The following is a 23,108-nucleotide window of genomic DNA, read 5'->3' as shown; positions in this document are numbered from 1 at the left end:
GGGATCTGCTATTCATTTTCGCAGCTCTATGCTGGGTTACTGTCTGGGAGTCTCTTGAGCCACCCTGGCCAACACCTCAAAGGAAGATTTCTCCTGTCTGGCATTGTTGCTTGTTATGTAGCCTTGAACTATACACAAGGACTCTTAAAGAATCACTTTAATCTTCGGTTATACTTTCCTTTGGGTGTTTAAGACCATAGAGTTGGCCAAAATAAACCAGTTTATTCTTACCCTTAAGGTAGTTTGAGGATCTGTTCCTCAGGGGTCACATGGGCTTAGGATGAGCCCCTGACTCCTTTCTTTTACCAGTTCCACCTATGTGAAGATAAGTCAAAGGTCCTGCTTGACATGTCTGGCTTCACTTGGAAGCATGGAGGAAATGATTTCTCTGTGTTGACCCTCCTCTTTGTAGACTGGACACTGGTTCAGGTCCATCTGGTGGGGTCTCCACAGCCTCCTTGATCAAGAGGACAGGTGACTCACCACAGTTACTAGACATTTTGAGAGATGATCCATAGTCCCCTGGAACTTAGTCGACCTTGGATGGCAAGGAGCAAAAACTGTCAATTAAGTCCCTCTGGCCAGATTAGTATAGGCCTCAAAGTATGTCTGTTAAACATCCAAGAAGGTTAGTTCCACAAGTCTGGTACTTTTAATTACAATGCACTATGTAAATAAAGCTTGGGTGAAAACCAAACATTCTCAGATAAATCTTGACTAGACATATATTATATTCCTTGAACTAGTTGTATATATTGTTTGTGAGTAGGTTGTTGGACTAATATGGTTCCCTGTGGTTTTCTAAAACTAGCTAGGCTTTATTTATCTTTCTCATTGTCTAACCCTTCCACCATGGTTTCCCCATTTAAGGTGCCCCCATTTTTTCCATTTCTCCCTTAATAACACCCTTCTCCTATGGTCCCACCTCTCTTGAGCTCCTTCTTTCCCTTTATCCCCTAGGTTCCTTGTATAACCCTCATTCCCCCCTCCCATTTAGATAACCCCATTTTTATCCATATTTCCCTTAATAACACCAGTTTCCTGCTGTTCTTCTCTCTCAGGTTCATCTACAGGTCTGTTTTTGTGCCAGTACCATGTTGTTTTATGACTGTAGCTCTGTGATACAGTTTAATATCTGGTATAGTAAATCCCCCAAGTAAAGATACAACCAAAAAAGAAAACTATAGACCCATAACCTTGATGAACATAGATGCAAAAATTCTCAACAAAATACTTACAAACTGCATACAAAACACATCAAAAGGATCATCCACCATGATTAAGTTGGCTTTATTCCAGAGATGCAGGGATGGTACTAATAACAAGCATGTGGAGGAAGAGCTCATGGAAACACTCCAATTCACAATAGCCTCAGAAAATAGCTGTGAATAAGCCTAATCAAGCCATGAAAGACATCTACAATGAAAAGTTTAAATCTCTTCTGTAGAAATTGAGGAAGACACTAGAAGATGGAAAGATCCCCCGTGCTCACGTATTATTAGAATTAGTATTATGAAAAAGACCTTCCTACTGAAAGCCGTTTACAGAATCAATGCAATCTCCATAAAAATCCACACAATGCTCTTCACTTAAAAACAATCATAAAATCCATATGGGAGCACAAAAGACCCCTAATAGCCAAAGCAATTCTGAGCAAAGAGAGTTATGCTGAAGGGATTACCATACCAGATTTCAAGCTATATTACTTTGCTGTAGTCATAAAAGTAGCATGGCACTGGCACAAAAACACACGTGCATCAATGGAAAAAAACATAAAAGACATAAACATGAATCCACGTAATTACAGTCATCTAATTTTTGTGTTTTTTTGCAGTCACCTAATTTTTGACAAAGATGCCAAAAATACAAAGTGGAAAGGCAGCATCTTCAGCAAAAGGCATGGGGAGAACTGGATGTCCTTACATAGAGGAGTGCAACTAGATGCATATCTATTACCCTGCACCCAAATCCACTTCAAGTGTATCAAGGCCTTCGGTGTGAAACCTGAGATGCTGAAAGTGCTGCCAAAAAACACAGCCAGCGCCCAACGTGCTATGCTAGAAAATATCAGTCGGCTGTCTCCAAGGGAACAGAAGGAACCTACTGGGCTCAGCAATTTCAATGAAAGACAGCTTGAAAGAGAAGTATTTCCACCAAAAATGCAATAACCATCTTCTCAAAGGCAGAGAGAAATATGATTCAGGCCACCCTGAACAGGACCTACTCCGCTGCTTTCCAAGTTTGAGCTACTTCCAACATGCCAGGGCCAAGGAACTTGGTAACAGCAGAGTAGATCCTGTTCAGAGAGGCCTGGATCATATTAAATTTGAGGAACATTACATATGAAATTCTCACAAAAATCTAAATCTTTGCCAATACAAAATAAGCTATTGAGTTTGGAAGGGGTTTTTGTCTGAAAGTAGCCTTGAACATTTCTCTCCCTCAGCTTTACGATAAATCTTCTTTAAATGAACAAGTACCTTTACATACCATATCAAGCAGAAATCAATGAAAGAAGAGAAGCAACAGTCAAACAGGCATTGAATTCGTAACTTGACGGAATAAGTCTGAAGAAAGTAGGAAGGGTGGAGGGAGGAGAAGAGGAGTCAGGTCAGCCTGTGAAAGGAAACTGGGATGAGATCTCTGGGGCCATGGGCAGAGATGATACACTGGTAAGCTCAGGGCTTCATGAAATGAGGATCGTACTCTGCTAACCACTGATTCATTTGAGACAGATACAGCAGAAATTAGGCCTGAAAATACAGAGACAAAAGATATAAATTGGATGATTCAGGTCCAGATGATTTATTATTTCATAAGTTGTAACCCTTAGCCCTCAGTCATCTCCAGAGAGATTGTCACTTCCTCCTTGTTTCAGGCCAGTTTCGGACGATTATTCAGTAGCATTTTCTCCCTAGGCAGCAGTGTTCAAGTGGTTAGAGGTTGTTGCTGTAGGAGAAATCAAAACAAAAACAGTGAGCCAATGCGGTTCAATTTCTTTTGCAGCTAACATATTTCTGACTCAAGTAATTTTAAAAATATGGATAATTGAGAACAAAATGTTAATAACTTGAAAATTCCAAAGAAACAAATACCTGATACCTCAACTGCAAATATCTTTACTTTTGTAAAAACAAGTGGCTTTCAAAATATCCTATGTATTCATTCATCTTTACCTATTCAGATCACTAAACAGAGTACCTAAGGAATTTGCATTCTAGGGTTTTAAATAGCTCTCTCCTGTCTCCTCCATCTCAGTTTTCAGGATAGCTTGGGTCAAGACCTGTGATCTTGACTTCCTATTCCTGAGACATACCATGGACCTGCCATCTCAATTCTCAGTCAGCTTGGGTGACAAGAATCCCACCCCCTGGCTTTACATATGGTCCTGAGTTCCCCCTCCTGAGACTTACCTGGGCTCTGCCATCTCAGCTCTGCGTGCCTCAGACCTGCAAGCTCTACCAGCCCTGCTCTATCAGCCAACCTGTTCATCTATGAGCCCCACTCTGCTGATTCAGGACCATGCATCCTGGGACTTAAACTCACAAGTTGCACCTATTTCTAGTTGAACTGAGACTATTTCTTTCACCCTATTTGCACATTAACATAAACTGGCCCCCAAATCTGAACACCTGGGTCATGACAAGTTGTAGAAACAGCAAACAAAGATACAAACATACAACAAAGACCAGATTGCTTACCATAGCAAGAAACGACACATGTAAGTCCAAATACCTAAGTCTCATTGAAAAAAATCCAAAAATAGGAACAACATAGAGAATGTGCGTACGTAGGACAGAAATGCGCAACCCCATCATAATGTTTCCTGAGAGACAACCTAGCAAATGCACATAATTAAAGTAGCGAGTATAAATATGTTCAAGGAACTCAAAGAGAACATGAATAAAATACCAAATATAGAATGAAATAACTAAAACAATTCAAGGCATGAAATCAGAATACAACAACTAGAACTCTGAAGAAAAACCAAACTGAAATAAGGCTTGAAAAGAAAAACTCAGGAATTTAAACAAAGCTTAGCGGAAAGAAGGAAAAAGGAAATGGGGAAAACGGAACAGAGAACATCGGGTCTTGAAGACATGATTGGGGAGGCGCCTCACTCAAACAAGAGAATGTCATAGCAAAAATAAGCCAGGAGCAAAATATGCAAGCCCTCTGGGACACTGTAAAAAGACCAAATCCATGAATCATAGGCATAGAAGAAGAAGAAACCCAGACCAAAGATACCAAAAATGTTTTTAATAAAATCATAGAAGAAAATCCCCACATCATATAACAGTCAAAACACTAAATATACAAAACAAAGAAAGGATTTTGAAAGCTGCGAGAGAAAAAGATCAAGTCACATGTAAAGGGAGGCCCATCAGAATAACAGCTGATTGTTCAATGGAGACTGTGAAAGACAGAAGGACTTCAGTGTGCTACAAGTCATGAAAGAACACAAATTCCAGCCCAGACTCTTACACTCAGAAAAACTATCAGTTGTAATTAAAGGAGAAAGAAAAACTTTCCATGGTGCAAACGGATTTAAGGAATTTATATCCAAGAAATCAGCTCTACAGAGAATGTTCAATGGAATACTTAGGTCTGAAGAGAAGATTAAACATTCTCAAGAGGACACAAAGAGAAAATAAATTATCCCAGGACACTTAACCAAAGGAGGTCTAAGGGAAACTACTACAAAATTAGCATAACAGGAATTAATAAAAATTGGTCAATAATAACTCTCAATATTGATGGCTTCAGCACCCTGGTAAAAAGGTACAGACTAAGTGACTGAATTAGAAAATAAGATCCACTGATTTTCTGCCTCCAAGAAATATCTGACAAAATAGACTTCAAAATAAAACTAGTAAGAAAAGGCAAGAAAGGTCATGTAATACTCATTAAAGGAAAAAGAAAAACCAAGAAGATATAATCCTAAACATGAATATAAAATACACAGGGCACCCAATTTCCTAAAAGAAGATTTGTTAGATCTGAAAATCTCACATTGTCTCTAAAATAGTGACAGTGGGTGATTTCAGTACCCAACTGTCACCAATAGAAAGGTCAACCTAACACAAATTAAACAGAGAAACACTGGAATTAAGTAGCATCAAAAATCTGATGGACCCAACAAATATCTACCCAAATACCAAAGAATATACTTTCTTCTCAGTAGCTCATGGTACTTTTTCCAAAATCAACCACATATCAGGACATAAAGCAAGTCTTCAAAAATTTAGGAAAATTGAAATATTGTCCTATATTCTACCTGACTATGAAGGGATATAGCTAAATATCAGCAACAGTAAAAATGGAGAGATGTGTGCAGACCCATGGAAACTAACTGACATAACACTGAGGAAAGTTAGATCAAGAGGGAAATCACCAAGGAAATTTAAACATTCCTAGATTGAACGAAAATGAGAAAAACAAGAAATAAAGCCTCTGGGATGCAATGAAGGCAGGCCTGAGAGGAAAATTTATAGCCTTAAGTGCCTATACCAAAAAATTAGAAAATTCTCATGTAAATAAAATAATGATGCATCTGAAGACCTTGGAAAACAAAGAACAAGCAACATTTAAGAATAGACTAGATGGGAAGAGACCAATAAAATCAAGGCCAAAATTAACGAATTAGAAATGAAGAAAACAATACGAAGGCCCAATGAAAAGAAGAGCTGGTTCTTTGAAAAGATAACAAAGTTGGCAAACGTTAGTCAAATTTATTGAAAGAAAGTAATAGACTACTCAAATTAATGAACTCAGACATGAAGAGGGAAACATTGTAATAGACCCCAAGGAAATCCAGAAAACCATAAAGACATACTTTTAAAATCTATATCCCACTAAGCTAGAAAATCTAAAAGAAATGGATAAATTTCTAGAAATGTACAGCTTACCAAAGTTAATCAAATGATATAAATCATTTAAACAGATCCATAACACCAAAGGGAAACATGCAGTAGTTTAAAATCTCCCAACCACAAAGACCCAGGACAAAATGGATATAGGAAAGAATTTTACCAAACCTTCAAAGAACTCCTTCTCAAATTTGTCAATAATAGAAAAGGCAGGAACAGTCCCAAATTCTTTCGAGGAAGCCATTTTTACTCTAATACCAAAACCAGACAAAGACCCCACACACAAATATAGAGAAAGAAATTATAGGCCAATCTTTCTGATGGACAGAGACACAAAAATTCTCAATAAAATGCTTACAGCAACACATCAAAAAGATTATATACTATGATCAAGTTGATTTCATCCCAGAGATGCAGGAATGATTCAACATACTTAATAAATGTAATCCACCTCATAAACAGATTCAAGGACCAAAATCCCATGATCATCTCGTTAGATACAGAAAATGCCTTTAAGAAAATCCAAAATGCATTCATCATAAAAAGTCATGGAGAATCTAGGGATACAGGGGACATATCTCAACATAATAAAGGCAATGTACAACAAACCAATAGCCAGGATTGTGCTAAATGGAGAAAAATCAAAGCATTATCATTAAAATCAGGAACAAGACATGAATGCCTGCCCTCTTCATTCTTGTTCAGTATGGGACTGCGAGTCTTAGCTAAAGCAGTAAGACTAACGAAAGAGCTCAAAGAGATGCAAACTGGAAAGAAAGAATTCAAAGTGTCCTAAATTGCAGATGATAATGATTCTATACATAAAAGGTGTTAAAGGCTCCACCAGAAAACTCAAGATGCTACATACATTCAGCAAAGCAGTAGAATATAAAACCAACCGCCCTCAAATTGGTAGAATTCCTATATGCCAATAATAAACACATTGAGAAAGAAATCAGGGAAATGACCCCATTCATGATAGCTTCAAAATCCATAAAATACATTGGAATAAATCTAACCATGGAAGTGATTGACTTATATAGTAAAAATTTTAAGGCAGGGTTGTCAAGCGGAGGTGTAGAAATGGAAGGGTATAGAAAGATGATCTGAATTTATTTTATGTAACTCACAAAAATTCAATTAAATTTTTTTTCTTTTTCTGTACTTAAATATACATGATGCTTGTCTGATGTCAGACATTTTAAAACTGATTTACATTTTCTAGCCGATAATACTTTGGCAGAAAATGATTTTTGTGACTGAAATGGTCAGTAGTATACTGCAGATATTTCTGGTCGCAGGTATTTCTTGCTCAGTGTAATTATGTCAGGTGAATTCATGCTATAATGTAATAAGTGAAATATACTCCTTCATTTGAATCCTGTCATCTTTATTCCTCCATTTCCTCTCTAACACTGTAAAGTTATGATACACACTAAGTTAGTTTGTGCAATTATGACATCATAGAGCTTAACTGGGACTGATACTTTGACCAATCATTTGAAATTTAGTAAAAATCCGAAAGAGTAAGGTAATTTAGCAACAGACATAGGCGAACAAAAGGAGGAGACATTTGGGTCAATCTCTTTCCTGAGAATTTATCCCATGATTTAACTGGACAAGTGCTTCAAGATGTACATTTACACACAGGAAGCTTATACGAACAACAAAATGACAGTATTCTAAATAGTAAGTAAGACACAAAAGTTATCTATAATATTCTTAAGAAAATGTGTTAAGTATTATAAACATTTTGCTTAGAAAAAGACTTAGGAAGACATATTTATAAGGTTTTATAAGAAATCTTTGGGTTTTATGAATATGAGAATTATTGCCTTAAGTCATAAATTTACTCAGACTTTTTAGAGATAATACACATTTAGTTATTCTTTAAAATAAGAAAATATGTTTTAAAATTTAATATTGATCTTTTACTACTAAGGTTTACCTGGATGCCACATGTTCTTCTTGCACATGAATTTCAGAATCATTTTCCAATTCTTCCTGCCTATGTTTCAAATCAAAACCTTTGATATATTAAATATTTAGAAACCCACATACATACATTATCGATGTTGGAAAAAAGACAATTTTAAAGTTCGGTGTCTTCCAATATTTTATTTAGACTATTTTTCTATGAACATTCTTGTTCGTGTCCCACCGTGCTTATGACTGCATGCACAAGACTTGTGCAAACCTAGGCCAGTCAGGGCACAATTATGGTTGGGGGAGGTGGGCAGGAAGCCCCATCCCAACTCTTTTGCAATTGTAGAAGCTTCCTAAAGTATATGCATATAGATAGATAGATAGATAGATAGATAGATAGATAGATAGAAACCCATTTGTATACACACACACACACACACACACACACATATATATAGATAGATAGATAGATAGATAGATAGATAGATAGATAGATATACACACACATAAATGTTACTCTCTAACAGAGAAGACACCTCTCCTAGACACAGGTTATCAACTAAAATATCCAGTGCCAGGTATAAGTTACTTCTTTTCTCAGTGGGGTCCCATAGAACCCCTCAAACACAAAAATTACAGATCATTGTCATTGTTCATTACCCTCCAGAACTTTATTGTAGGCCTTGTTGCTGAAGACCATATACCTGAGTCATAGAACACAGGGAAATAAAACTCATGCTGACTGTACCAGTTCTGGAACTATAGGCTTCATCCATACTGACTCTAATAGTCCTGGAGGGTTTTACTAACATTACCAGAATAAAAAAATATTCAACACTCTCACCCAAATGCAAAGTTTGTGAACTACAATAAAAACTCATCTGCCACTGGTGCAACAGTGGCACATTATGGGAGTAACCAATCACTTTCTGATTTGCCTTAAAGTCCCCTCTACAAAATGGAACTCATGCCTGGTACCATTAACTGGACCTAAAACCCATGACTGTTAAGGCTGTCATAGGCCCTAGGGGCAAACTTAATACTATTATTCACTTAAACTAACATAGTAATAAGATACCCCCTAAATTCTTACCTTTATAGCCATAGATTATCACCAAACCCTCATTGGAGAAGCTTCTTTTTGTAGGAACCAAAAATTATTACAGAGATTTACAACTAGTCAAGGTGCAGAGACTAATAAACTGTGGGTTGCTCAGCTCTAAATAGGACATTTAGATCACATTTTTTCTTGACTCCTGAGGATCCCTTCATGATCCTTGGGGACCAATCATGGAAGAGGGGGCACAAAGATTGTAAGAGTCAGAGGTAGTAGACATATGCAGGGAACATTATTTGCTGGACAAGACACAGCCATTCTACACATGAACTCATGGAAGCTGTGACTACATGTTCAAGGTCTACAGAAGATTAGACTAGTAAAGATCTCAACGTAGATGAAAGGCTCAAGACGCTCCATGTTTAGCTGAGGAGTTACTGGCAATTGATGGCTGCTAGGAGAGGAAGGGTACATTTTCTTCAAGGATGTGGCCACTAAGGGGTTACATATGCTCCACCAGATGGTCCTACACTCATGTGTGTACAGACAACACTAAGTGAACTCGATGGGCTTAAAACAACAAATGTTTTGTCACAAAATGTAGTACTGTTTATCGTAGGGCTGGGGTAGTAGGCATGTCTGAGGCTCTATCTCCACTGACTAGCTATGCCCCCCTTTGTTCCTCTCCCAGCAATCACCACAGCACTCTGAGTGTATTTGCTTGATAAAACCCTTCCTAACAAAGTACATCTCTGGTGATTGTGACATTAAGCATCTTTTCAAACATCTGCTGGCCTTCTGCATGTTTTCATCAGTGGACTATATGTTGAAGGCTTCAGCCTTAATTTTTGCTTGAGTTAGTAGGTAGCTATCAAGTTGTAAGCATCCTTTGTTTTCGTTTGCAGGCTGATTTTTTTTTGGTGAAATTTTTGTTACAGTCATTAACATGTTGTAATCAGGTTATCATTATTAGTAACTGTATTTTGCTGTTGTGCTACTGAGTAGTAAGAGATCCTTATCTGTTTTAGAAATTAATCCCTTATTTTGATACATGGTCTCCAAAGTTATTTTTCATTGTCTTTTCGTTCTTCTTTTTGTTATACACAGATTTTATTTAATGTCCTCCTTCCTGTCTATTTTTTTTTGCTTTGTCGCCAGTGTTTTTAACTAGAAGATGGTTATCATCTTACCAGCTATGTAGACCTCAAAATGGAAATGCAAGAGTCATGAAAAGCCAAGTGAGCACGACACCACACCACCAAAGGGTCACAATGACTCTTCATTAACCAGCCTCAAGGAAATGGAAATGCATCTGCCTTAACATATCAAAATAATGATCTTAAGTCATAACCAATAAGATATGAAAGGAGAAAGATAATTTAATATTTTCAGAAAAATAATTCACAACCTAAATGAAAATGTTAACAGAGATAGATGTCATAACAAATTTAAAATCTCCAAATGTGAAATTTTGGAGATGAGCAAATCAGTAAGAAGAGAAAGGTTCAAACCCAAGAAGACCAAGCAGAATAAAGAACACCTCAGTCACAGGCGGTGGGGAAATAATAATAACAATAACAGCACACCAGGGCTACGGAATGTATAAGGTATCATTAAGTCAACATTTATTTGTATTATAGAAGTTTACAAAGGAGAGGAGAGGTAAAAAGAAATTTATTTAAATGGCTGTGAAAAATTCCTAATCTTAAAGGAGATGGGGTACCAGAATCTAGGAAGCTCTAAGATCAATAAATGCACACAAATCAAAATCATATTCATAGTCGCTTCTCTAATCAAACACCAAAGAGAGAATTTGAGAATCATAGATAAGCATCAACTATCAGATAAAGGAATCTTATTAACCTGCCAGAGATTTTCTTAGCAAAAGTAGGGAGAGAATAGGATGATATATTCAAAGATCTAAAAAAAAACTTCCAGCTAAGAAACCAGTTCTACAGAATATCTGTTATAAATGAAGGAGAAATATATAGTGTTTTAAAACTTTAGTTAGTGTATATTCAGCATTCACAGTGACGGATTTCATAATGCTACTTTTGTTCAAGTATATCATGTGCTTTGACGGATATTCCCTCCCTATCAATGTCAATCCCTTGGTAAGATAATTCCTGTCCTGTCAATCCCTTAGTAAGATAATTCTCCCTTTTTTTCAAGATACATAAAGGTGAGATTTGTGATCTAGCTTGGTTTGGAAACAGTGAAGTCAAGACCTCTCAGTTTTAAATGTTTATTTTTTTTTATCAAATTCTATGAATTGCATAGCTCAGTGGTCTTTGTAAGACTTAGGGAGCATGGAGAATATTCATATGGTGATGTCTCCACTCTTTCTTTTTAATGGAAGCATTCATACATACTATTTGAATACATAGTGATGGCACAGAATTTCTTAATCATGCATTCTTTGATAAGGTAATTCTTTCCAGGGGCTGGAGAGATGGCTCAGCAGTTAAGAGCACTGGTTGTTCTTGCAGATGACCCGGTTCGAATCCAAGCACCCACATGGTAGCTAACAATTGCCTGTAACTCCGGTTCCAGGGGATCCGACAGCTTCTTCTGTCCTCCACGGGCATTGCACGACACAGGTGCACTTAACTACATGCAAGCATAACACTCATACACATAAAATAAAAATAATAAATTTTTTAAAAAGATAATTCTTTCCCAGACAGACAAAGTTGGTGAAGTAACAATGGTAAACTCAGTCAGGCAGACCTTCCACATCCTTTCAGAGGTTCATATAGAAAGAAGGATCCCCAAAGACTACTGTGGTGGTTTGAATGACAATGCCTACATAGGCTCCTAGTATTTCGATATTTTGTCCTCAGTTGGTGGTGGGAAGTGGCCATGCTGGAGGAAGCATGGCACTGCATCACTTTCGGGGGGTCGGGGGCGGGGGGCTTAGAGAGTTCTTAAGCCTTTTCGGAACTCCACTCTCTGCTTTCTGTGCCTGCTTGAAGATGTGAGCTTAGCTTCTGCTCACAGCCACTGCTGCCGCCACGCCTCCCCTCCAGGATAGACTCTTGCCCCCTTGGAACCATAAGTTACATAAACTCTTTCTACATACATAACAAAGAAAATATACTGAAAGCTGTGAGACAGAACGATTAAGTCATATGTAAGGGCAGACCCATCAGAATAACAGTTCACTGCTCAGTGGAAACTGTGAACGCCAGAAGGGTATGGACCTATGCCCTACAAGCCATGAAAGAACACAGATTCCATCTCAGACTACTGTACACTGCAAAACTATCTGTTGTAATTGAAGAAGAAAGAAAACACTTCCATGATACAAACAGATTTAAGGAATTTATGTTCAAGAAACCAGTTCTACAGAATATTGATCTGAAGAAAAGATTAAACATGCTCAAGAAGGCACAGAGAGCAAATAAATTATCCCAGAACAGTCAGAGGATGTCTTTAAAAAGCCCAGTACTACAATACCAACATAACAGGAATTAATAAACATTGGTCAAAAATAACTTTCAGTTCCCCAGTGAAAAAACACAGACTGATTGGATTAGAAAACTGGATCCATAAGTTTGTTGTGCCCAAGAACTCACCTCACCATGAATGACTGACACCACCTTAGGGTTAAAAAGATAAAGATGCTCCAGGCAAAGAGAACTAAGGAACAAGCAGGTTTAGCTATTCCACTATCTGACAAAATGGACTTCAAACTAAAACCAACTAGAAGAGACAGGTAAGACCAACTCACACCCCTTAAAGGAGAAATATAACACGAGATGCTGCAATCCTAAACATGTATGCACTACACAAAGGGGCACCCAATTTCACAGAAGAAACTTTATTAGATATGAAAGCACACATTGACTTCAACACAGCAGTAGTGGTGACTTCAATTCCCCACTGTTACCAATTTTCAAGTCACAGGAAAAAGCTAACCAGACAAACACTAGAATGATCATCATAAATCAAGTGAATCTAATAGATATCTACAGAACACTTCACTCAAAAACCAAAGCATGCACTTTCTTCTCAGTAGCCCATGGAACTTTCTCCAAAATTGACCACATACAACACAAAGCAAGTCTCCACAAATTTAGAAAAGTGGAAATGTTAACCTATGTTCTATATGACCACAAAGGGATAAAGCTAGATATCAATGACAATAAAAGTGGGAAAAGTACATTAATTATTGGAAGCTAAATAACACATCACTGAATGAAATATGGATCAAGGGAGAAATCATGAAGGAAATCAAAAAATGAGGACACAGTACAGCAAAACCTGTGGGACACAATGAAGGCCATCCTCGGAGGGCAACAGAGCATTAAGTTCACACACACACACACACACACACACACACACACACACACACACATGATGCCCCTGAAGGCCTTGGAAAACGGAGAACAAAGAATACCTATAACGTGTAGACAGGGGACTAGAGCTGGCTCAGTGGTCAAGAGCACTGACTGCTTTTGCAGAGGACCTGGGCTCCGTTTCCAGCACCCACATGGTGGCTAACAACCATCTGTAACTCTAGTTCCAGGGGATCAGATGCCCTCTTCTGATCTCTGATCAAATGCAGAGAATAGGTGTCCATGAGATGCTTAATCCTAAGTGATACATCTGCAATACCACCTCTTCACATAGGATGAATGTATCCCTTGACTCCATCGGAGAAGTTTCCTTGTGCAACAGATGGTGACTAACACAGAGACCCACAATTAGCCAGTGTGTAGAGAACAAGAAGTGGAAGGGTGCTTATCCCTCGACAGGAGAGCGCTTGCAAACCTCTGCCTCCTGTGGCTCAGGGATCTTTGCAGAAGACGAGGCAAAAATATTGTAAGATCAGAGAGGCTGGATGAACACAGGGAAACAGAGCCCTCCAGACAACTGGTCAGATACTCATATGAACTCACAGCAATGGAGAGAGCAAGCTCAAATTAGAGAAGTCCCAGCATAGACATGGGGAGGTGGGTAGGAAATCCTAACCCAAATTTTGGCAACTGATGACTACCAGGAGTAGGAAAGATGGTGTCTTGCAGGCTTGGGTCTCTTGGTGGGCCGAGTGGGTGGATCCCCTAAGGGCACTGGGGGCTCATACTCTACAGGCCATGTTACTTATGTAAGAGAGTTTATCGAATTGGGCAGGGGTACTGGGGAGAGGTGCAAAGAAGGGAATAGATCTTAATGCCATCAGACTATATTGTATGAAAATCTTAAAAATTCAATAAAAATGCACAACAAAAAGTAACAACTAAAAGAAAAAAATAAAATAAAGTATTTTTAAGTTTAAAAATTCTCTTAATTCAGACAGTTATCTCAATATTTACTTCATGAATAATCATAGTAGATAATTTTGTACTGCAATGATAAAGAGCTTTGAACAATAATCTTGGATGATATATGACACAGTCTCTCCTTTCACTGTCTATCCATCATCTCATAAGGGAAATTTTATAAACGACAGTATAGGCGAATGCCCAATTCATAAACTATATTGATTGTTCCATAATCTGATCTCTAACTTACTTTTACAGATGAATTAAGATAATAGAATCAACGACCACACCAAGGCCTACCTTACTAACCATGATGTCTTTGAGTTAATAACAGAATTATAAGTGCAAATGGCATCCTGTCAGACAGCTGTTTATAGGACAGTAAAATGTCATCACAGTGATTGCCTATGCTAACAAAAGAGTCCCACAGTCTGTAGTCTTACCCATGCTACCATGACAACACAACCATCCTTCCTTCAGATGGGTCAATGCAGAGGCTAGGATGCCCTGCAACCACACTTCACTGCTTCTGGTTGTGACACAATCTATGATGACAGCCATGAAGAATATTATGAGCCAATCCATTGGCTACAAACTAACCATTTTAAGCACTCTTAAGCCATAACGAACGTGCACACTACAAAGGGATTAGTTGTCCTCTGTACTTACCTTCTACTGAAGGACAGCTCGCTGGTTCGCCTGCTGTCATCTGACACAGATCTATAATTGACAAAACTCCATTTAAAATGGGGGAAATTTTAATTCTCAAAATTAAATTTGAAGACTGTTCTCTAAGAAACCGCGTGATTCATATATATGAAATGCCATTTTCTAACACAAGCAGTTACGGCCTCTGTATTAGGACAGACACTTGGTGGACTGGGTCTTCTCATTCTCATTCAACATTGGCTCTAATATTTGCACAATAGACACATCTGCATAGACAGTCCTATTACCCCATGATATCCCTAATTCCTTAGCTCAAATTACATCAAAATGATCAACAGCATGAAATGAATCAAATTAACCAAAACCCTGTACACTACCCCATAAATACATACAATTTTGGTATGTTCATGTATCAGTTAAAGATAAATTTTAGAAAACTTCCAACAATCATGTAATGAATATTAAACGGTTTTGTTTTAAGAATTTTACTTTATGTTCATGGTATTTAAGCCGTATTTCAAATTTAAAATTTTCTGTGGATTTCCTTTTAATTCAGACACTAACATTGTTTATGAGGAATTGTGTGTTTCAACCAACTCACAATTGATCTTGTGCAAATAGCAAGAATTTCTTTTGTGCACCTGTGTACATGTTCATGTGTATGCACATCTGTGTGGAGGTGTATATGGAGGTCATAGATCAATGACAGAGATCTTCTTCAATACCTATCTGTTGAGACAGAATCTCTCACTGAGCCCAGAGCTCACTAATTCAGCTACATTACCTGGGTAGCCGCCCCAGGGCTGTTGGCACCTTTCCAGTACGGGCATCAGGTGCTTGCCAACATTCTCAGGTTTTTACATGGATGCTAGGAATCCAAACTCAAGTTTTAATGCTTTCACAGTAAGCATTTTGCTGATTGAACCATCTCCCTAACCCAATGGTAAGCATTTCTATTTCTAGATACTTTTCAATAATTATTATTACTTTGATTTTAAATAAATTTATAGTTCTAGGGAGAAAAATCAGTCATTTTTCTACGTGTTTCTAAATATTTCTTTCTCTTATCACAAAAATGTACTTATGTTGACTTGTCCTGTCAGTTCTTGAAAGGTAAAGCCAGCAGTAAATATTTGGCAAAAGAGTATGAATTATGTATAGGAGTTCAATATAATGGTTAATATTATTGCAACTTGTTCCAAATAATATGCTGATTTCACTCATTATATTTATATACCTAAAAGTTTTTCAAATATTGGAAAGCCTTCTTCATTTCCTACTTAAAGAATTATAGAGAACAATTGCAGGTATACAGATATTAAGTCAATCACTTAACAAAGCATAGTTTTGCATGCAAGGCTTGAAACTTAAAACTAAGTTTTCTGAAGCTAAATGTGATTTTCATCACACTGTCTCTTGTCTCTCAACTTTTAAGAATTATTTTATCTATTACTTTTGTTTTGTGTGCATGAGTGTATTGCCTGTGTGTCTGTAAGTACACCTGTGTCATGCAATACCCACAGTGTTCAAAATACGGCATCAGTCAGATCCCCTGGAACTGGAGTTTCAGACATTTGTTAACTGCCATGTGGGTACTGGGAATCAAACCCACGTCCTCTGCAAGAGCATCCAATGCTCTTAACTGCTGAGTCATCACTGCAAGCCATGCAATTACTGTGAGAATTAACAATATCAATACTTAGGACAATAAATATTGTGAAAGAAAGTTCATAGTTATTACTACAATTGAGAAAGGTGTTATAATAAAGATGTTTCCTACTGACCTTGAATTTATATTTAAGTTTACATTTGAAACTTACCTTAACAACAGTAATTATTACTATTATAAGGCTCTATGAACAACATGGATAATTTAACAGGGTCACTGAATTAAGAGGTTAAATATGTCTCAAAGGTACCTGTGGAGTACCGTTTCCTTCTACCAGGATACTACAGGTAAGCTGAGGGACTTTCAGTGATGAAATGCACCATGGCAATAAATCCAATTTGGAATGTGTCTCTGTGCCTCTTGTTATGTTGCCTTACCCAGTGTTTTATTCTTAGTGAGATGAGTTTAATGTAATAATAGTAATCATATATGCATCTATAATGTATATACCTGTAGCTTTCAGGTTCCTCTTTGGAACAGAGCTCTATTAATTTACTTTGCTTTATTATTGCAGCAATGATAACGACAGTCACAGGTAGAGAAATGTAGAAAATTAGTTGATACCAGTGTTTTCCAGAAATACCATGTTTTTTCTGCAAATTACTTCTACCTAGAATGGAAAATACCAATTTTAAATTGTGTCTGAGATTTTATTACCCAAATGAAAAGGGGGAGAAGAAATCCTTACCAGCATTATTCCCCAACATTAAACATTTCATTCATATTCACTATGATATAATGTAGACAAACAAAAATTAAACTACTGCATATAACTGCTGTTAGTATTTACTGAGTCCTCAATCTTTCAGTGTGTGGAAGACTCTTAGATAGACTTAAAGACCACAGATGCCAGTCCAAACTATTATACACAGCAAAGCTGTCGACTATAATTGAAGGAGAAAGAAAACTTTTCATGGTTAAAAACAGATTTAAGGAATTTGTGATCACTAGCTCTACAGAGGATATTAGAAATAATGCTTCATTCTGACAAGAAGGCCAAATACATACAAGTGAGCACAGGAAATCAGTAAACAATTTTGAACAGTTAATCAAACGAGGTCTAAGAAAATACTGCTAACACACACACACACACACACACACACACACACACACACACAAAGCAGGAATTAATAAACATTGATTTAAAAACCCTCAATATTCATAGTTACCATTCAATAAAGAGACATAGACCAGCACTGGATTAGAAAGCAGGATCAATTTTTTCTGCCTCCAAGAAACACACTTCAACATTAACTAGAGATATGACCTTAGAGCAAAAGGATGAAAAAGGTATTCCAAGAAACTGGAACTAAGAAAAAGGCAGCCATTGCTATTGTCTAACAAAATAGACTTCAAGCCCAAACTAGAAGGGATAAAGAAGGACATTTCACACTCGTTAAGGGAAAAATCTGCCAAGAGGATACTGCAGTCCTGAATTTCTAAACACCAAACTCTGGGACACCTAATTTCTTAAGAGAAATATTATTAGATCTAAAACCACAGATTGACCACAAAACAGGGAACTTCTGGGACTAAACGACATCATGAACCAAGTGGATCGAACATATCTACAGATCATTCCACCCAAACACGAAAGATTACATATTCTTCTCAGTAGCCCACGAAAAGACTATTGCTCTAAAATCAAGCACATATTAAGACACAAAGCAAGTCTCAACAAACATATTCTTCTCAGTAGCCCACAAAAAGACTGTTGCTCTAAAATCAACCACATATTAAGACACAAAGCAAGGAATAAAACTGGATGTCAGCAACAACAGAAATCACAGAAGGCAAATGAACTCACGGAAACTGAACAACACTTTACTGCATATAATTCGGTCAAAGAAGAACTCGAGAAATTTAAATATTCCTAAAATTGAATTAAAATGGAAACACAGCATGCTAAAGTCTATGGGACACAAGGCATTCAAGAGAAAAGTCTATTGGACTAAGGGCTTATATTAAAAAATGAGAGCTGTCAAATTAATAATTCACTGAAGGCCTAAAAACAACAAATAGCAAACAGCAGAAAGAAGAAAACAAAATGAAAGTAGTCAGTGAAATGAAGAGTAGAATCTTTGAAAGATTAACAAACCTTCAGACAGATTAACCAGTAGAAAGATAGACAAGACCTAAATTCATAAAATTATACATGAAAAGGAAGACATTGTGACACTGAGGAAATTCAGAGAATAAGGATAAATTTTTTAAAAAATATACAGTCCACCAACTGGAAAAATCCTTTAAAAAGTTTAACAGAGAAGCAAATAATTTAAATAGATCCAAAACATCCAATATGATAGAAGTAGTAATTACAAATCTGCCAACTAACAAAAGCCCAGGGAAAGGTGAATTTAGTAGAAAATTCTACCAGACCTTCAAAGAAAAGGAAGGAGCATTTCCAAAATTTTTTATGAAGCCAGTATTACCATGCTTCTAAAACAAAAGACCCAACAAAATAAGAGAATCAAAGGCCAATATCCCTTATGAACATAGACGCAAAATTTTTTAACAAATCTAAAGCAAGAAAACATCTGTGCTGGTTGGTTTTTGTCAATGTGACACAAACTAGAGTCACCTGGGAAGAAGTAATCTCAATTGAGGAATTTCCTCCATCATACTGGCCTATGGGCATGTCTGTGGGAGCATTTTCTTTATGGCAAACTGATGTATGCAGGCCCAATCTACTGCAGATGGTGCCATCCCTAGGCAAGTAGGCCTGGTCAGTAAAACAAAGACACCTGACAAGCCAGGAAAAGCAAGTCCATGAACAGTGTTTCTCCATAGTCTTTGTTAAGTTCCTGCATCCAGATTCCTAACTTCAGCTCTTGTCCTGACTTCCCACAAAGATGGGCTGTAACTTATAAGGTGAAACGACCCTTTCCTACCCAGGTTGCTTTTGGTAATGGTGTTTATCACAGCACAGAAGACAGCTAGTGAATACCCAAAAGACTATCCACTATGATTAAGTTGGATTCGTTCCAGAAATGTAGGCATGGTTCAACATACATAAATCAATAGAGGCAATCCACCACATAAATAAATCCAAGGACACAAAGAAATCAGAAAAGCTAAATACTAATCAAGAGAACAAACTATTCACTGCTGTGAGGAACAGAAACTGGCGCACCCACTATGGAACTCAGTAGGAAGCTCTTCAAAGCGCTGGAAATACATGTACAGATGACCCAGCTACACCACTCTTGGATGTTTACACTAAAGACTCCATGTCTCACTGTAGAGATACTGGCTAATCCACGCTCACTGCTGCTCTATTCACAATAACCAGAAAATGGAAACAACAGAGATGTCCATCAACTGATGAATGCAATGTTATTCATATGTTAAGAAAAATGCAGTTATAAAAATTTTAGGTAAATGGGTGAGCATGGAAACAATCATCCTGACTGAGGTAACACAGACCCAGAAAGATAAATGTTCCATGCTTCTTCTCACTTGTGGATGCTAGCTTTGAATCTTTAGATATATGGGTTTCATTTGGAATACCTGTAGAGATCAGGAAACTAATAACAGGCCAGTGGGGAAGGCTGTACCGAGGGGAGGAAGACAGAACACAGGCCCTAGATGTGACAGCACAGCCTGTGAAGCAGCCTTCGTAGACCAAAGGGGAGCCGCATTTACACTCTTCATTATCACTGAATTGAATCACACTTGTATCTCCACTCAAAAATCAACACAAGTATTAGAAGCATTGACGTACTAACTCTTTGTATATCATCTGAAATCAACCAAGTTTGGGAAACAGCAAAGCAAAACCAAACTTTTACTCCGCATAAAGCAGGCTACAATTTCACATCAGACATCACTAGCAAAAGAAGTTCACATGTCCAGGTCACATTGCAAAAACGAGCTATACAAAAGGCCTAGACAGCACGCCCTGCTCCAAAGAGTTACTAGTTCTACAGAAATGTTCTACAAGCAGAATTTCTCAGATGAACCATGGGGCACGGAACTTAAAAGAACAAGGAAAAATATGATACAATAGATCAAGGAGCTTTAAGAAGACACAAACACGTCAACGAACTTAGAGTTTAGGAAAAAGCTGTGTAAAGTTCAAGAAAACACAGATATTAACTGAATGAGATGACAGAGACAATTCAGGATTTGAATACAGAGATAGAAATACTAAAGAAAACTCAATCTAAGATGAAGATGAAATTGAAAAAAATCAAAAACCCAATTAGAAAAATCAAGAGAAAGCCTCACCAGTACAAGAGATCAAGTTAAAGACAGAATATCAGGGTGAAGACAAAGTAGAGGAACTGGACTACTCAATCAAAGAACATGAATTTTTTAAAACACATGAAAGGAATGTGCAGGAATACTGAGATGCCATGAAAAGACCAAATCTCCACGTTATAGGCACAGAAGAACAGTACCAGGGCTGGAGAGATGGCTCAGTGGTTAAGAACACTGACCGTTCTTGCAGAAGACCCAGGTTCAAATCCCAGCACCCACATGGCAGCTAACAACTGTCCGTAACTCCAGTTCCAGGGGATCCGACAGCCTCTTCTGTCCTCCGTGGGCATTGCACAACACAGGTGCACTTACCCACATGCAGGCAATACACTCATACACATAAAATAAAAAGAAGAAATAAAATATTTTTTTTAAAAAAGAAGAAGGGTACCAGGAAATGGCATAGATCAGATTTTTGACAGAATGGTAGAAGAAAACTTTTCCAAATTAAAAAAGGCATACCTTTACAGATGCAAGAAGCACACAAAACACCAAAGAGACAAGACCAGAAAAGAAACTGCCCTTGGCACATCATAGCAAAACACCAAATCCACAGAAGTGAGGACACTGAAAGCTGCAAAAGAAAAACCACAACTTACATGTACAGGAATGCCATAAACAAACAGCTGCCTTTTCAATGAAAACTTTAAAAGTCAGAGGACCCAGAGTCATGTTCTCCAAGTTTTCTAAGACCACAGACCATTGGATAGGCCTGTCCTCCAGAACTGGCCACAGCTGAATGTCTGAACCCTGGGAGACTACTCTGTAGACAGAGGGGGGAGACAGCAGCTCCTTCCACCCAATCGGGTAAGCTTCAATCACATGACGGGGTGGCTCTCAGGACAGACACAGAGGAAGCCAGGGAGGCGGTGGGGCATCTCCATCTTGGAGGGGCACTAGCGGCCATGGATGTTGGAAGCTCACCAGAGATGTAGGGGAAAGAGCGCCCAGGCATCCGTGTCTTTGTAAGTGAGCCCTTCCCGGATATCATAAGCCTTGTTGGCAAGCCCAAGTAAGTACCTTTAATCCCCCAACTGTAGCTTAGAGGGACATTGTGTCAGTTTTGTGGGTCAGTCGTTGTAAGGACAGTGTGGGGCCTGGGAGCCGAGAAGGTCGCAGTGCACCCCACAGAGGGCTTGGGCACCGAGAGTGCATGAACTCGGGCCTCCCAGGAGAGAATTTCGCTTTACAGACCCCAACCCGGATTACTTTACCCAGCAAAACTATCCGCCATAGTTGAAAGAGAAAGCAAAACCCCCATGATATGAACAGGCTAGAAGAGCTCAGTCCACTGAACCCCCTTATTGAGAACACTGGCGGCAACACTGGATTGAAGAGTGGGATAGGCACAGCCAAGAGAGGACTAACATCCAAAGAAAACAAATGAAGCTATAATTCAGAAACACAAAATCAGACTAAGAGCGCAAGCCAGTATGACAACAATCAACACACATCTTTTAATAGAAACTTTAAACACCAAATTGCCTCAACTCCTCTAACCAAAGACACAGGCTAGCTGAATGAATTAAGAAGCAAAATCTGTAATTTTTTGCCTACAAGAAACTCATCTGATCTTCAAGGATAGGTACTACCTTAGAATGAAAGGATGGAAAAAATTATTCCAAGCAAACGGTACCAAGAAACAAGCAGACATAGCTATACTGCTGTCTGACAAAACAGACTTCAGACTATAAATGTAATCAGAAGTGATCAAGGACACTTAATTCTGATCAAAGGAACAACTGATAAAGAAGACACAACTGTCCTACAAGTATGCACCAACTCTGGTACACGTAATTTCATAAAGAGTTCTACTGGACTTTAAGACACAGATTAACCCCAAATCAGCAACAGTAGGTAACCTATACCTAGAAAGACAAACTCCACATGTTCTGCCTTATTTGTGGATCCTAGCTATGAATCTTTAGATGTGAGTAAGTAATCAAAGAAGTAATCAAAGAAGCCAGAAGAGCAGAAAGGAGCTATAGGGGAATGGGCAAAGCAGCTCTACAGAGTGGGGTAGTAGACTACAGGTGCTGTCAAGGCTAAAATGAGAAAAATGGGTGGGGGGACTTTAACTTAGGAGGGAGGAGAGAGGTCAATACACAGGGAGAGGGAGGAGGAAAACATTATGCTATAAGCTTACTTAAAAATAGATATATAGGGGCTGAAGAGATGGCTCAGCAGTTAAGAACACTGACTGTTCTTGCAGAAGACCCAGGTTCAAATCCCAGCACCCACATGGCAGCTAACAACTGTCTGTAACTCCAGTTCCAGGGAGTCCGACAGCTTCTTCTATCCTCTGCGGGCACTGCATCACACAGGTGCACTTACCTACATGCAGGCAATACACTCATACACATAAAAGAAAAATAATAAAATATTTT

The 23,108-nt window shown here is 38.0% G+C and overlaps 1 protein-coding gene across 1 annotated transcript in view; it reads right to left on the bottom strand.

Moving 5' to 3' along the window:
- Window positions 1-23,108, bottom strand: part of LOC103742327 (disintegrin and metalloproteinase domain-containing protein 5-like) — a 103,379-nt gene that overhangs the window by 13,376 nt on the left and 66,895 nt on the right. Inside the window, exons 19-20 of the mRNA XM_008843382.1 lie at window positions 16,909-17,068; window positions 14,790-14,840 (exon numbers count right to left, since the gene is read on the bottom strand). Coding sequence (XP_008841604.1) covers window positions 14,790-14,840; window positions 16,909-17,068 — 211 coding nt within the window. The remainder of the gene's footprint in view (window positions 1-14,789; window positions 14,841-16,908; window positions 17,069-23,108) is intronic.

This window comes from Nannospalax galili, unplaced genomic scaffold, assembly GCF_000622305.1.
Source record: "Nannospalax galili isolate Female #2095 unplaced genomic scaffold, S.galili_v1.0 scaffold1871, whole genome shotgun sequence".
NCBI lineage: Eukaryota > Metazoa > Chordata > Mammalia > Rodentia > Spalacidae > Nannospalax > Nannospalax galili.
Note: the sequence above shows the minus strand (reverse complement) of the source record. Positions and strands in the feature narration are given on the sequence as shown.